The following is a 16,086-nucleotide window of genomic DNA, read 5'->3' as shown; positions in this document are numbered from 1 at the left end:
GTCCACAATCTTAAGCTGCTCATGGTACATAAGTGGAAAGTGGAACTGTTAATGTTCAAGTTGTAGAAAAAAATACATTTAGCTAAGCATGTGCTTATGTGTCCACTGTAAGTACTCCATGGAGGGTGTAGAAGGCTTATTATCCAGAGGCACACCGGATATTGGAATTAATTAAATACAAACATTGACACCAGTAACATTTACTGTTATAATAACTAAAAATGAATACAGTTTTGTTTGTTCAATAATGTTTGTTGTTAATTAACCCATACTGTATGCCCATATAGACTCATTGGTCAGAGAAGAAGAGGAAGACCCAGAACAAGGTTCCTTGATAACATCGATGAAGACTGAGAACGACTGGAGAGACATTCTTGAGAAGGCTAGGACAGGAAAGTAAATTTTGGGCTCTTTCTGTATAACCAGTTTCCTCAGGAGATGTTAGCATACGCACTATGCTTTCTTGATCAATACAAGATATGTCCTTCACAGAAGATGTGTCAGAAAAACTACAGGGAGAATCTTCTGAATCTGTCAAATCATCCATTGATTTGATGGTGGTTCTACTGTCTAAATCTTTAGGTTTCTTTCTTACATTTTTTCATTTTGCTTTCATCACTATTTATTAGGTTACTAAATTTTTTTTACTTGCTTTACATTTACAGGTTTTCTTTTTTCTCTATTATCTCTTCGATTTCTCTTCCAGACTTGGAAGATATGATATCTTCAGGAGGAGTTACATTTACAGCAAGTCACTTATTTTGTGGTGGTGTCACTTGTTGACAAGCTCAACCAGCTGTTGAGGTTTTGGTTTGGTTTCATCTATTTTAGCATTGCTGGTAGAAGCACACGATTTTAGTGTCATTATTTCAACAAGTTTTGGCATTGACGCCATTAAGTCATCATCCTTGAATATATGACGGTTGAGAGAAAACATTCCTATAGACTTAAAACCAGATGTACAATTTTCCAATGATGTACCAAGCAGAGACTCAATTTCATAGATCGTTATTCGCTTTTCAGGATTTTGTAACAACCACGATTTACAAGCATCTAAGTAAAATTTCTTGAGAGGTCCATATATACTCCTGTAGAGAGGTTGAAGCCGATGGCCTGTGTGCGGCGGCAATATCGTTTTCCTTTGCATGTCGAATTGCTCTAATACTAGTATGTGTTTCATGGTTGTCCATAATTAGCAAAACAGGAGACTCCTTCGAAGGTATGACATAGTAAATAAAATGTTCAAATCATTCTACAAAAATATCGGAAGTAATCCATCCTGTTGATGATGCAACAACTACTGTACCTGGAGGAGCTCTATTTATCATGTGCTGTTTTTGAAATTAACTCACCAAAATCATACCAGGTGGTATTGAATTTCCAAAGGCGATAATGGCACAGCAAAAGGTGACGAGCTGTCCTCTTTTAACAGACGTTAATTGACTTGCTTGACACCTTCTGTTTCGACAACTTTGGATGGAGCCTGGACCGTCGTTACTTACTGACATTGATTGTAGATTATACTTATAATAATTATAATAATAATTATACTTGTAATAATTAATACTTAATATTATATGTAGACATGCCCAAAATTTATGTTACCGCTTATAAAATAGTATTGTGACATAAATTACAGTATATCCGGACATAATACCTGCTTACGCAGTATAGAGAAGCAATATTTTGACGCACCGCTTACTAATTGTGGACAAACAATTTAATATTGTTAAATGCTTTTTGTGTAAGTAGTAAATATTTGTCAAAAATGGACACACAACTCATCGATTTGTTCCTCTAAATATACAACAAATCAAATATATTCCATGTGGACTTTTAACTCCTCGCAAATTGATATTTACAAGCCTCTAACGTTGCTTATCTTCGACGTTGGGATTCCTTGGAAAGTGCCCATCAGACAACGAAGTAATTTTTAAATTGGTCGATGCGGGAAAACCCAAGGACGCACTTCGATATACGAAAGGGACAAAACCTTCTAAACGCACACGTCTAGCAGTCCCATACATCACCCGAAGGGAATGTTTATAGGATGCCGCAGGGACATCCGAAACCGTTTATTCGTCGACTTTGGATTAATTTCAATTAGAGGAAAGGGAGAGGATGAGAGAATGGAAGAGAAGTGACTTTTGCTGTAGTTTGTGAATGGAATTTAATATTTACATACTTTAATTCAGAAAAAAGATTAAACGCAAGTTTAGGGATGATTATATAAAAGCACTTTCTTTGTGGCAGAACATTATGTTGTAGGCATTAATGAAGATTAATCACATGCAGTCAGAATCTGTCCAGTGGACCTTAAATGAAGTCGGACAAAAAAAGTAACATGAAAATACCAAGGGCAAGAGCATTGAATAAAAACCAGTGAAAAGGCGAGGGGAGGTGTATGTTAAACACAACAGACTAAGGCAAGACATATTCTATCAAAAATAAAAGTTACACAGGGTGAGTACACAAATTGCGGTCGGATTATCTGGATTAAAATCAGCCAATTGGACCAAGTACAATTGTAGAACATTTGAATGTTTTTCATTATTTGTCAATAATTAAATGGAACACCATGGATGATTTCTCATAATGAAATTAGGTTGAAACTTTTGTTGACCGAACTGGTTAATGATTTGGATTGGAATATATGACGTAAAATTAATTTTTATGTAATACTGGTATCCTATTTTAACAAGAGAATCTCAAACGCTTTCGTAAAAGACCTAATTAAATAGTTCAGAGGCTTCAAAAGGGGATTTTAAATATCTATATTATTATTATCTATAGACGCTCTTCCCGTAGGGATCTACTTAGTAACACCGAGCCGCAAGTCCCTTGTGGCATAAGGATACACATAAATTTTAAATTTTAGAAATTAAAATTAAATTCGATTTTACATGTGTTCGATTTGAATTTAATTCCATGCCAAAACGTGATATTGGGAAAAAATATAGGTAAACACGAGAACATAATTGTTATTATAATACAGTATATATTTACGAATGCCCCACCTTGTATAAACAACGCAAGTCGCAGATTTAGAGCGAAAAGGTAGATATGATAGAAATAAATTTTTAGTACCGCTGACAGAGTTTTGTAATGTAGAAGCAACCCACCAGGGTCAACCTTAAGAGTATCAAGTTATACAACAAATTAATAAGAGCCAATCCGTATTTCTCTTGGAAAGTGAACATGGAAAATCAGTTGGGTTAATGCTGTAGCCGGAGTCCGACACCACTCCCCATCTCTTACCGCACTGTACTGTTAATCCATAGGTAGGTATGACCAGCGTATTCTAGTCCAAGTAGCAGATCTATTAGATGTTAAACTACTACGGTAGCTTGTACTATGAGCAGATGTACAATATCACATAATTGTATTTGGTAAATGTCAATGTTTTTGTGAGTAAATTATTTGCGATGTAAGAGTCTAGTGCATTGTTTTATTAGATAAAATAATCATTTACAAATAAAGAAATGTGGGGTGAGTTCTATACATGCACAAGAAAATTTTTGTGCTCTACCGACAACCAGATGGTACGCATTGTTATATGCAGACAGGTCAAAAATAATCAGAAAGCTTTTGCAGATTGATTTTATCATTTAGATAAACCAAGGTCATTTGTTTTGTTCTATTTTATGCAAGGTGGAAATACATCCCGTTTTGATTTTAGGAGACATATGAAATCCTTAGTTTATGCTAATGAAATTAATTCACAGGATGAATTCTGGACGAAAATACAAAGTACAGCTAAAGACAGGAAAAAAATTTTATCGTCCGAAGGTCCTGCATAAAAAAAAAATAGAAAAAGCATATGTCAGAGGATACTTTAGAAATCCCCTCTTCTGAGAGTCTGGTTAGTTTGTTCAACTGCGGTTTTTTTCAAAAATGGTTGAAATGATCTGAAACCGAGTACCAATATTTTCTAGAAATGATTTTTACGCTTTAATGAAAATCACTAAAAAGTTTCGCCAAAGCTTCAATTTTTTTGGTGGTTTTTTTCTTATAAATTAAATATTTTAAACATATTTGTTAAATAGCATGTCCACCTTCTTCTGTGCCTTTATATCTACAATTACCTTGTATGATATTAAACAACGAAAATCTTTAATGGAACTACCAAGACGATAAAAGACAGACATTGTCGATATTGTTGTCAACATCTTTTAAATTTCCTATGAAAATAAATCAAGACCCAATACGGCAAAAATCTCTTTTTCTCTCTATGACTTCCCCTTTCCAAGAAACATATCACCTCATCATTCTTTTCCCGCTTCTGAAGGCAAACCGATTTATGACCGAATTTAATCTGACACCAGGGCTGGTTGTAGTGGGCCCTTCGCACCCTCTTTTTCTTTAGAGATAACCTGTTGCTAGCAAATACACCTATAATTCTTGTCATCTTGTTTGTTTCGTTTCAAGAACAGATTTCGAAATTTACTGAACAAAATTGGCGATTTTTATATTTAATCATGGGATAAAAAATCATGCAAGGCGACATATATTGACAATACGAGGAAAATTATTTAGGTCAAATTAAAATTTTTGAAGGGAACATATGTGCAAAAAAGTTTACTTTATAGTGGTGATGAGTTGGTGATTAGAGATAGCAAACTTCTAGATGTTTTTTAGACGTGAGTCGAATTATCGTTCAATAACTCAACTAAGCTGAACCAGCATCTATTTAGACAGGTATACACGAATATAATTTTTAAATGATTGGGCATATCATACATGAAAAGCTAATACTTACTTAAAACCGCCTTTTTCTTCATCTTGTCCGACTTGTCCATTCTGTACAACCACCACCTGTTGTCCGTTACATTCCTCTTTCGGACTTTGAGGTTTATCTTTGTCTTTGTCGCAATCTTGAAGAACTAGCGCACGCATACGAGGTTCCAGACCGCCTGGTCCTCCCGGTCCTCTATCGCCCCCCATGCTATTGTCTTTACCGGTAGGTGATGTACCTAGAACGTATTCGACCATTTTGACGCCCAAACCGCCGTTATCGGAACCGCGTGGTGACAGGATGCTGCCTCCGCCACCAGTGTCGCCCCCGCCTCCACCCGCGAAGCCACCCGCTCTTCTGCCCATCGCCAACGATGCGGATACTGCATGTTCTGAAACAAAAAAGAAATCGGGTCAAATAAAACTTAACAAATTTAATAAATATATAAATACAATAAAAAGAAAATAATGCCTGCGAATGCTGGATAAAATGGTATAAGTTGGAAATAAAGATGGAAACTCTGTCAATCGCCCATAACGTTCCAAATTATAGAAAAGAATTGTAGGGAAAATCCTATAACGAGCCACTGACACCCAGTAGAATGGCGATCAAAATGTAATGGTATAAGTACACTGATAAATGTCCAGGGGTACGACACCATTATGGTTTGTAGCGTTTACTTTTTTAGATTGTACTCCGATAGCTTTCCATGAATACACAGACCTAAAGCAGTCAGGTAAATGAAAAACTGATGAAGTTCTCGGCATACTGATAATATCACCTAAACAACAAAATAAATAACGAAGAACCTTGATAAAATATTTATCCTGTGAATGGAAAAAATCGCTTTTGAACCTAAATTCTAATACGTTATGACATTTTATAGTTTATATCGAAATTATTTTGTAGGATTTAATATAATATAACAAACCATCTATGTTGTATTCGCTATGCTGTGTATATGATAGAGGAATAATAAAAAAAAACTATGGATCGAATTAATGAACTGAAAGTTACAGACAACTTTATTTGAATACAATCAAGTGTTTTATGATGAATGAATGAATCAAGAAACACAGAATGTAATACCTTAATAGAACATTCACTGCAGACTGGATGACTGCAGAAATCCTTGACATGATGGAAGAGAGACGGATATATAAAACTAAAGATACTGCAAAATACCGCGAAACCCATAGACGAATTAGAGCTGAGATAAGAAAAACTAAAGAGAAATGGTTCTCGGAGAGATGCGAAGAAATCGAACAGTGCGAAAAGGTATACGACTATCACAATATGCATAAGAAGATAAAGGAACTCACAACAAAGAAAAGCTACAATATTTTATCGAAAGGGCTATGCGATGATAATGGAAATCTACAACTAGACCCAGACAAAATAGTTAGAATCTGGGAAACTTATGTGGAACAACTGTTTAATGATGACCGTCCTAGTGGGTATACACTGAGCAATGATGATACTGGCCCTTCTATTCTAAAATCAGAAGTGGAGAATGCTATAAAGGGTCTTAAAAATAACAAAAGACCAGGCAACGATAACGTATACGGGGAAGTATTGAAAATGCTGTGCGAAACAAACAGTCAATTTCTAGACTCACTCGTCAGACTCTTTAACAATATTTATAACAGCGGGGAGTTTCCTGAAGACTGGCTAGAGTCAACTTTTGTTCCCATACCGAAAAAACCAAAAGCAAAGTCTTGTGATCAACATCGGATGATAAATCTAATTAACCACATTTCGAAGGCATACACCAAGGTTATTTACAACAGAATAAGCAAAAAATGCGAGGATAACATTGGAGATTCGCAGTTTGGGTTTCGGAATTCTCTTGGGACAAGAGAAGCACTTTTTAGTCTACAGGTACTCATCCAGCGCTGCAGAGATATGAACAAAGACGTGTACATATGCTTTATAGACTACGCAAAAGCATTCAATAACGTAAAGCACGAAAAGAAAGCTAAAGTGAAAGTAGGATCTACATTGACCAATAAAATTTAGATCAAGAAAGGGGTACGACAGGGCTGTATCTTGTCTCCTATTGTCTTTAATATATACTCAGAAGAAATATTTAAGACAGCGCTGGAGGAAAGCACAGAAGGCATAAAGATAAATAGAGAAATAATTAATAACATAAGGTATGCTGATGACACTGTGATTCTAGCAAGTAGCATGGAGGAACTGAGTTGCCTAATGAGTAAGATACAAAAAACAAGTGCACAATACGGACTCAGACTAAATATCATAAAAACCAAATGGATATTAGTAAGCAAAACCCAACAACCACCACAGCAACTGATATTAGACAATGAAAGAATTGAACAAGTGGATTCGTACATCTACTTGGGAACAACAGTTAACTCAAATTGGGATCAAGCGAAGGAAATACGTATAAGAGTAGAAAAGGCAAGAGCATCGTTCACTAGCATGAAGCAAATTTTTACCTCTAAAAGCCTCACCCTACCTCTCAAAATTCGACTTCTGAAATGTTATGTCTTCCCGGTTTTGTTATATGGAATGGAGGCGTGGACAATGACCGCAACATTGATGAAAAAAGTAGAGGCCTTCGAAATGTGGGCTTACCTACGTATATTACATATATCCTGGACTGAGCACGTGACCAACGAAGAGGTACTACGCCGGATAGGTAAAGAGAGAGAGGTAGGAATAAGTATAAAGAAAAGAAAGTTGGAATACTTGGGTCACGTTATGAGACATAATAAATATAGAGTGCTACAACTGATCGTTCAAGGGAAAATAGACAGCAGAAGGGGTCCAGGGAGGAGAAGACACTCGTGGCTCCAAAACTTGCGGCAATGGTTCGGATTGTCAGCTGCTGAACTATTCAGATCTGCCGTAAACAAAGTCAGAATAGCCATGTTGATTGCCAACGTTCGGAACGGACAAGGCACATGAAGAAGAAGAAGAACATTCACAACTGATAAATGCTAGAGAGACGGGAAATCTTTTAAGTTCACCGGGTCACTTTGTCTATTACAACATTTAAGTTTTAATAGACGAAAAGAGGAGGAATGGAAAAGTATAAAGAGGTAAAAGTAGAATAGCTAAGGGGAGTGGAGGGGTATGGAAACTTAAAAACACTAATTAAGTCAAAAATGTTATCACCAACAAAACTTACATACGTCTACAAATCTTGAGACTTACTTTTACTAATGCAGAGACATTAGAATGACATGGCAAGACAAGGAACTTCGTATGGAAGGATGGGGAAGAAAAATACACAAAGAACTAGGGGAGCTATTAGCGTAGGCTATAAAAACAGAATAAGATGCCTATGGAACGCGTGTAGGATGGATAAAGAAATAATACCTAAAATGGCCCCACTGAGAGACTCAATCGTCAAAATAATAAATGGATGACCAAGGAAAGCTGTACAAGAGGATCTAAGAAATATGAAAGTCACGGATTGGAAAAACTAAGTGATGGATAGTGTGAAATCAATGAGACTAGTGATGAAAATGCCACAGGAAAAATAGTATGGAAAGAACAGGTACTCAATTTCCTTATAGTTTCAGTATACTTTTAATTTTATGAATTTTGAATTTAATTTTATTTGTAACCGTATTACCATAATCATGTTTTTATTCCTAGAGGCCTACCAGGCCCGTAAAGCGAATAGATAATAATAGTCAAAAAGGATCACATGGTGCAACTACCCTCTGTGACATCTGCCTTCGCGCCCAAACAGTGGTAAACGTAATTTTCTGCTCAATGATTAATTAGTAAGGCCTGAGGGAGTGTCATGTAAATCCTTGTGATTACCATAGACGATTGTATATTCATGGCTTTTCCTTCAATTATGGTAATGAGTAGTAATTTTAGAATAAAAAGGAACGGTTAGGGTCTTGCTTAAGAAGACTTTATCGTTTCTTTATTAATAATCGATCAGTTTTAAGTCACAACCTAATAAAATACAATACACTGCGCGAGAAAAAAAGTGATACATGAATTCGCTTTTGAACAACCGAAAAAAATCAAAACTGAGGTAGGTTGTGCAATAAAAATGTCCGAGTTGGCATCTTGTCTTTTCTTTTCCAAAATCTAAATATACATCAACTGACTTGCCGTTTGCATTTGCAATTCTCTGCTGTATTTGAAATAAACACTTAACAAAATGTCAGGAACTAAAACAGATAATGCCGTTTTCAACACCTTTATGATATATGCAGAATAGTTGTTTTGTCAGCAATGTAATATGACTCAGAGGCTAGGTCATTTAAAGTTAAACCAAATTTATCCCTTGTCTGGTTAATTTTAAGTATTTCTCAAAAGTTCTTATACCTGCAGTGAAATTACTGTATGGAATTATTGTAAAGTGTCCAAAAGCTGACTGTTAGAAGTATACATTTTGTCTAAATTCCGTTTATTTTACTAAATTTTATAAAAATAAAAAAGATTATTAATTTGGTATCTATTTTATTCTTTCGTATATTTTATTTTGTATTTTCTCATTTATTTAGGGTTCCATTGGTAGCCCAAGCCTCCTAATTCAAAGGTCACCTTGGTCCATGTTTATCCTAATTGGGAGTCCAAGTTCCTCTTAATTTAGAGACGACTTTTATCCTAATGTGGAGTCCACTCGCATCCAAGTTTATACTAATTAGGAGGTCACTCACATCATAGTATGGAGCTCCCTTTTGTGTCAGGTTTGGACGGAGGCCCCTTTTTATTCAAGATTCGACTGGTGTAGCGACCAAATTTCTTCTTAATTAAGATCCGTACTACTAAGTACCTTAGCTCCTCAACTCCTTTGACTCCAGCCCGTCATCATAAGGAATTTGACTGCACCAAAGGCTACATACAGTTAATCTGATTAACAGCTTTATCTAATTTATTTTCCTAGTATTCCCAGCCGATTCATGTGATGTTGCTTTCACGATAAGAAGGTTTATATAAGTGAGTTATAACTTATACAAACAGCTTAACCGAAAATCTCTTGATGATAATCTCAATAAAAAAATTATTATTAGAATTAGAATTATTTCACCTTACATAAACTAAAATTTTCAGATCACGTCATATTCTACGAATTAAGATACTGAGAAAATCTAAGCTATGTTAAAGAAAGGTATCTTTATCGTTTAGATTATTTTTTTAAATTTTGACAAACCTCTACTAATCTATAACTCTTTAAAAACATGCCCTTGAAAATATTGTAAACTGCACAATGGACTTTTTTGTGTTTATCAATAACATGTTGAACAGCTTCAGAATTCTCAGATATAAAATGACATCTCACTTCCTGATTTTCAGTGAATGCTGTCAGTAATCTGAAAAAGTGCACATAATTTGTATATTTATATTTAATTTGGATACCAATAAATTTGCAATTTGTGTTTTTTCACTAAACGATAATTTTTAAACATTCCTATTTATGTCTTAACAATTAATTAATAAACCCTACAAAATCAAAACAAGACAGTATAGGGAGACAAACGTGGCAAATGCCTATTGCATATACACCGATGGCTCCAAAATGGAAGAAGGCTCAGGATGCGGAATATACTCCAGATCACTGAACTGATATCTCCATAGCCGCAAAAGAGATAACCCAAAAAGGTATAGCAGGGAAAACTATAATAAATAATCTGCACAGATAGCAGACAAACGCTACTAACCTTGAATAGACCACGTGTCACATCAGTCACTTGTCACTAGTCAAGCTTCGGACGGTAATACCATCATCCTGAGGTGGGTTGAAGGAGACGATAGGAATAAAGGCAACCGCATTACTGACCAATTGGCTAGAAAGGCGGCAGTCCTTAGACTCTTAGGACCTGGTGATCTTTTTGGTTGATCAACTACAACAATCGCGGAAATTGTCAAATGTCACTCCCATACGCAAACCGTAAAAAGATAGGAAGAAGGGCAAGGATGTAGACTTGCCAGGGTAACACTAAGTAACCTTGAAGAGTCAGCATCAAAGAAGTACTTGGGAATGACCAGGAAAAATCTATGCTTGACAGTTGGTTTTTTAACTGGTCATTGTCAACTAAGCTAACACCTCCACACACTGGGGCTAGCAGACACACCTCTATGTAGAAAGTGTGAACGAGAAGACGAAACTGTAGAGCATGTTCTATGTGAATGCCCGGAGTTATCGTTAACACGAGAGTACGCGTTCGGCGAGTCCTGGCCCACACCAGCCCACATAAAGGAGATGTCTCCTGGTGACTTGTACACCTTCCTAAAAATGGCAGGATGGACAATGAGCTAAGGGCGACAGCTCCCTGGGAGGATGTACAATGGGTCAATTGTGGCCTAAGTGCTGTGAAACCTAACTCGCCCTCCCTACTCTACAGATACAGATACGTCTTAACAATTTTTGAGCCTTTGTCCAAGTTATTCTATACTATTAAACAATCAAAGCTGAATGACCCAATATTAATCAAACTGTTTAATTTGAGGGGTTACATAGGTCTTGTATTTTCAAAGAATAAAAAAAAATATTCCATATGAAAGTATAGGACTTCAAGACTATTTACACCAACTTTAAAGTAAATTCGAGCAGTATTACTTTGCACAGTTCATCTTTATATGTACTATTGTTTCGTGATTGAACGAAGCTATTTGCAATCGGTCGACCCGTTCTTGTTTTATACAAAAAAAAAATGTTTTAAAAACGATGAGAATCGAAAAAATGGTGAAAAATATGAGACGAAAATTCATCAAAACTTATTTACAGACTTAAATTTCATTTGTTTCTCAATTCCTTCGTTCAATCACGAGCCAAGGGGATAAACTAAACTTGCGAGCAAAAAGTATTGCCAGAATAGTTCCTCCTCTGAGTTGTATTACACTTTCCATGTGATCTCTTAAGGTCTTTATTAAGTTTCTGACTGATTCCTGAGAAATCGCTTGCCACTTTTTATCTAATGCAGTTTTAACTCCGCCATTGTCGCTGGTGCTGTCTGACATCGAGCGTTATCATGCATTAGCATGAAGCCGTCGCCTATATAGCAGGCGTAAGGAAAAACATCGTCTTGGAGAATATCCTTAATGTAAGGATCCTCTGTCAAATCCCCTCCGCGACCACCACCGGGCACGAACACAGGCTCTCCTTTTGCTTCTAAAGATATACCATTCCAAAACATACACAAATCACCTCCATAGCCCACTGTTTCGACACTGCAGCACTGAGCAAATCGTTTTCCAGGCCTCCGATAGAGCCGTCGTCTTCTGTTATACAAGCACATTTGACCCTCATCAGAGAATAAAACTCTGCTCCATTGGCCAAGATCCCAATTGACGTGTTTTCGGACAAACTGAAATCGAGCTTGTTTCTGACGTGCGTTCAATTTGGGTACTTGTTAGCTCGTCTGGGAGTCAAAGTGGTAGCATTAAGTCTTATCCCAATTGTCCACTGAGTGACAGGGACACCTCGTACATTCTTCAAGGATTGTTGAAGGTTAAATCATGTCACGTGCCGATTCAGAAAGGCACTTAGGACAATGAATCGAACATCCCTCTGTGTCGATACACGTCGTTAACCCGAACCTGGTCATCGACTGTAGCTACCGATAACCTGGTCGTCGACTGTAGCTACCGATCTCCTGGTATCGACGGTAAGCCCTGGAGACTGCAGACTGCGTCATAAGTAGGCGTCTTATAATAATGCAATAACCTGGGCCGCCTTCATTGGTGAAGTATCCATTTATAAAATATTCACACTTACTGTCCTTTAAAGTGTACACACACGTCAACGTTTGAAAAGCGATTGAGACGACCACCAGCAAACTTATAGAGGTCTACATTGTGTAGAACATGCCCGTTACAATGTTTGCTGCATTCCATGTGCCATACAGAAGTAGGCAAACTTTACAACACGTTACAAATTTGCATAAAACAATTAATTTTATTTTATTTTGTTTATATAAGCTCTATAATAGACAATATTTTTTGCATTAGTTGTTTTAATTCAAAGTAACACAACATAAAATTACTAAGCATAAAATCCAATTCATCGAGTGAGTCGATTTTTTTGCTCGCAAGTGTATAAGAAAATTTTCGAATTTTTGAATTCAGATGAACATCTGCCGAAATATTCTGCCTATCGCAAAAAAAGGCTGGACGAGAAAAACTGCAGGAAAAAATCGACAGTTTTCAAACTTTTCTTTCTCTGTGTAAATTTTAAATAAAATAGATTTTTGGTTTTTAAAACACAATTATTTGAAAAAGTTTTTTTTTTCTTCGAGACCTATGTCACTCCTTAATTAATCTGAGCTTTAACTTAAATATATGAAGGTATCCGCATTTTTTCGCCAAGCAGTGTACGTAAAAACCGTGGTTGTAATTCATAAAATTGTCGAACGTCGACTTTCGGCGTCGAAAAGAAACGGTCGACGTCATCAGTGCCGCTTCGCTGCCTCTCGGAAGAAGATTGATTCGTTCGATAGGAATCTGTTCGCCGACCAACCAACGTGACCGCCGGAAATGTGAGACTTTTATGTGTCAGACGTTGCATGGCGCGGTCCGATAGGATTCTCCAATAACATTTTAATGGTGTGATTACAATTTTAAATAGCGTTTCTTCTCTGAGTTGTTTGCTCGCTACACAGATACTGAATTCTTAACGACAGTCAGGAGGAGATTGAAAGTTTGGGTTGGGGAATAAAAACAATGGATACAATTGGAGAATTGGTTAATATATTTGGATTTATAACGTTCTAATGACGTTTATTTGTTCAATCAGCTATGACCATCCATCTTGGAACATATATGTGTACTTCTGTCGCTAATAATACCAAAACTCTGTCAAAAAGTTGAGTGGGCTGTGGTGTAATATTAGAAATACATACTAAGAATGCTCCAAAGTTATAAGAAAAGGTATTAAACACAGGTGAAGCGGATCAGGATCGACGGGAAAATATTTCAGTGAGAAATTCCTAGATCGAAAAATGTGATTCTCGTCCGTCTTAACTACTATTCGAGTTTGTATTCTAATTCGGACAACACAAAATGGCTTGCGTGCCCCACAGCAGATGCTCTCCAACAGGACCAATCTGCTGAGGGAATTACCCTGTCCTTTTTTTCAGACATACCATAAGAAAAGCTCCACCAACTAGTCTGCATCAAATCCAACCCGTGACTACCCCCAACAAACCCACATTCGAACTTACCACGGACAGTAAGGAGCTAATACACTGTATGTCTATGACCCTATTTAAAGTCTTTTCCGATAAAAGGAATGACGTTGTCCGTCTCTGTAAGGAGATCTCCTACCTACCTAAAACTAATTTCACAAACCTGAGGGCACTCACTTGTCAGCCACCGTCCCCAATCCAAACACACAATACCAATCTAGCCGCTGAAAAGTGAGTGCCCTGACAAGGGGAGATTAGTTTTCTGTGGTATACCAATCTCAATGCACGATGATACCTGTCCTAAGTGAGGACCTAGCAACAGCTAACACAGCTTCTCAGAAGCAGAAGCCATACCTTGAAGATGCACAGAGCATCTTCAAGCTGGTCGAGGATTCAAAACTAGTTCGTCGTCAGAGCAATTAGTGAATTCCCTGTCGTAATATTTAAAACAAAAAAATATCCTATCCACTAATTAATGTCTTGTGTTAACTCTCGAGCATCTACTCAAAGCTAATATATATTTCGCAAAAGAAATTTTATTAAAAATTATACAAGAAAACAATATCTCTATTGGTTTTCTGATCGCTACCTGTGATTAATCACTTAACAAACAATCAACAAGAGTGAAAACCCAAGGCGTGAACAACGTAAATCCAATAAAACAAAGAAACGCCGCTCGATTCCCCTCTCGATCACTTAAAGTAATAATATCGAGGAAAAGAATGATAAATGGTAGACAGATCTGGTTGTGGTACACGAGTAGTTACATTTCATTGTAAATGGAGATTACATAAATCATTCTTTCGGTTTGTGTGTACGAGAATCAGCCATGCAGTTATTTCCTGTTTAGGGGAAAAGTTTATACATTATTGGGTACCGTATAAAAGTTGTTATGTGCAATATCGTCGCACCCACACGGAAAATTGTTCGAATAAACAAATAAACAACACGATGAGAGTGAAATTGTGGAAGAACGTACTGCAGTGTTGTATTATACAAAGGGCATATTTCTGATTAAATCATAAATATATTACATAGTGAATGACAATGGGAAAAAGAGTGTATGAAACTATTTTAATAAAATTATGTAAGAAAAAGATAGTTTTTGACCAAACATTGTTTGCAGTACCAGCTTCGATGTAGCGGCTCAAGCATTATTTACCAGAAAACATTATTCCTTAGAACGTGACCTTTTTAGAACTAACTCTGGGACGTTCTCAGAACTAAGTGAGTTAATTGACCAATATAAGTACTTGAATAAAACAATATTTTACCTATTAGAATGGATTATCATCAATAAAGTCGTCCCAGAAACGGACCTGAGCTTTACTTTATAGTACCGGCGTCATCAGCTCAAGCATATAATAACCAGAGAACAATATTCCTTAGAACATGACCTTATGCATCTTAAGCGAGTTAAATGACCAAAGCACTTAAATAGAACATGATTTTTTATAGTCCCGCCATTACTAGCCCAAGCATACAGTGACCAGAGAACAATATAACTTAGAACATGACCTTATGCGCCTCCGGAATGTTCTCAGGATTAAGCGAGTTAATTTACCAATAGAAGTAACTGAAGAAAACATTATTTTTCGTATTCACATAGATTATCATCAATAAAGTCGTCCCAGAGTACACTTCAGGCTTTCTTTATGTTACTTTTATGATTTTCTCACCTCTAACTAGATTCAGTCTGTAGATTTTTCCGGAAATTGCGAATAGGATTCGCAGAAGTTTAGATACTGTATTAATTTGTTATCGAACATGGCGTAATGGCATTTCAATGGTTTGCAGAAGATGAAAGACTAATTGGGCTAAGAACAATTTATCGTCGAAATCGCAGTATTGGCCTTTTTTCATTTCGGCCATACTGAGTGCTACCTCTTACCTCTGAACATCGACAATATCGTCTTAAATGGCGCAGAGAACGATTCCTACCCTCAGACGCACCAACGTCCAATTTTTCAGCAGGATAGCGCAATGCCACACATTGCTAGAGTCACCGTGGACTTCTTTAAACAGGCTGGAGTCAATATTTTGCCCTGGCCTCCGAGATCCTCGATTTATCACCAACTGTACACTTGTGGGACCTGAAGACTCCTTAACTTAGATCATCCTCGTAAAATTTCGGGAGTACTTCGGAAAGAGTTAATTAGAACATAAAACGAGATGCTCCAGGATATTGAACACCTAATTAGAAGCGAGCAAAGAACGTCACCCATAACG

The 16,086-nt window shown here is 36.7% G+C and overlaps 1 protein-coding gene across 7 annotated transcripts in view; it reads right to left on the bottom strand.

The window, feature by feature from the left end:
• pum (pumilio) overlaps positions 1–16,086 on the bottom strand; it is a 718,098-nt gene that overhangs the window by 513,034 nt on the left and 188,978 nt on the right. For all 7 annotated transcript variants that reach the window (XM_072520724.1, XM_072520727.1, XM_072520726.1 and 4 more), the window contains one exon: positions 4,760–5,126. In XM_072520724.1, coding sequence (XP_072376825.1) covers positions 4,760–5,126 — 367 coding nt within the window. The remainder of the gene's footprint in view (positions 1–4,759; positions 5,127–16,086) is intronic.

This window comes from Diabrotica undecimpunctata, chromosome 1 (genome assembly GCF_040954645.1).
Source record: "Diabrotica undecimpunctata isolate CICGRU chromosome 1, icDiaUnde3, whole genome shotgun sequence".
NCBI lineage: Eukaryota > Metazoa > Arthropoda > Insecta > Coleoptera > Chrysomelidae > Diabrotica > Diabrotica undecimpunctata.
The sequence above is the reverse complement of the archived record's forward strand: the minus strand, read 5'-3'. Positions and strand labels throughout refer to the sequence as shown.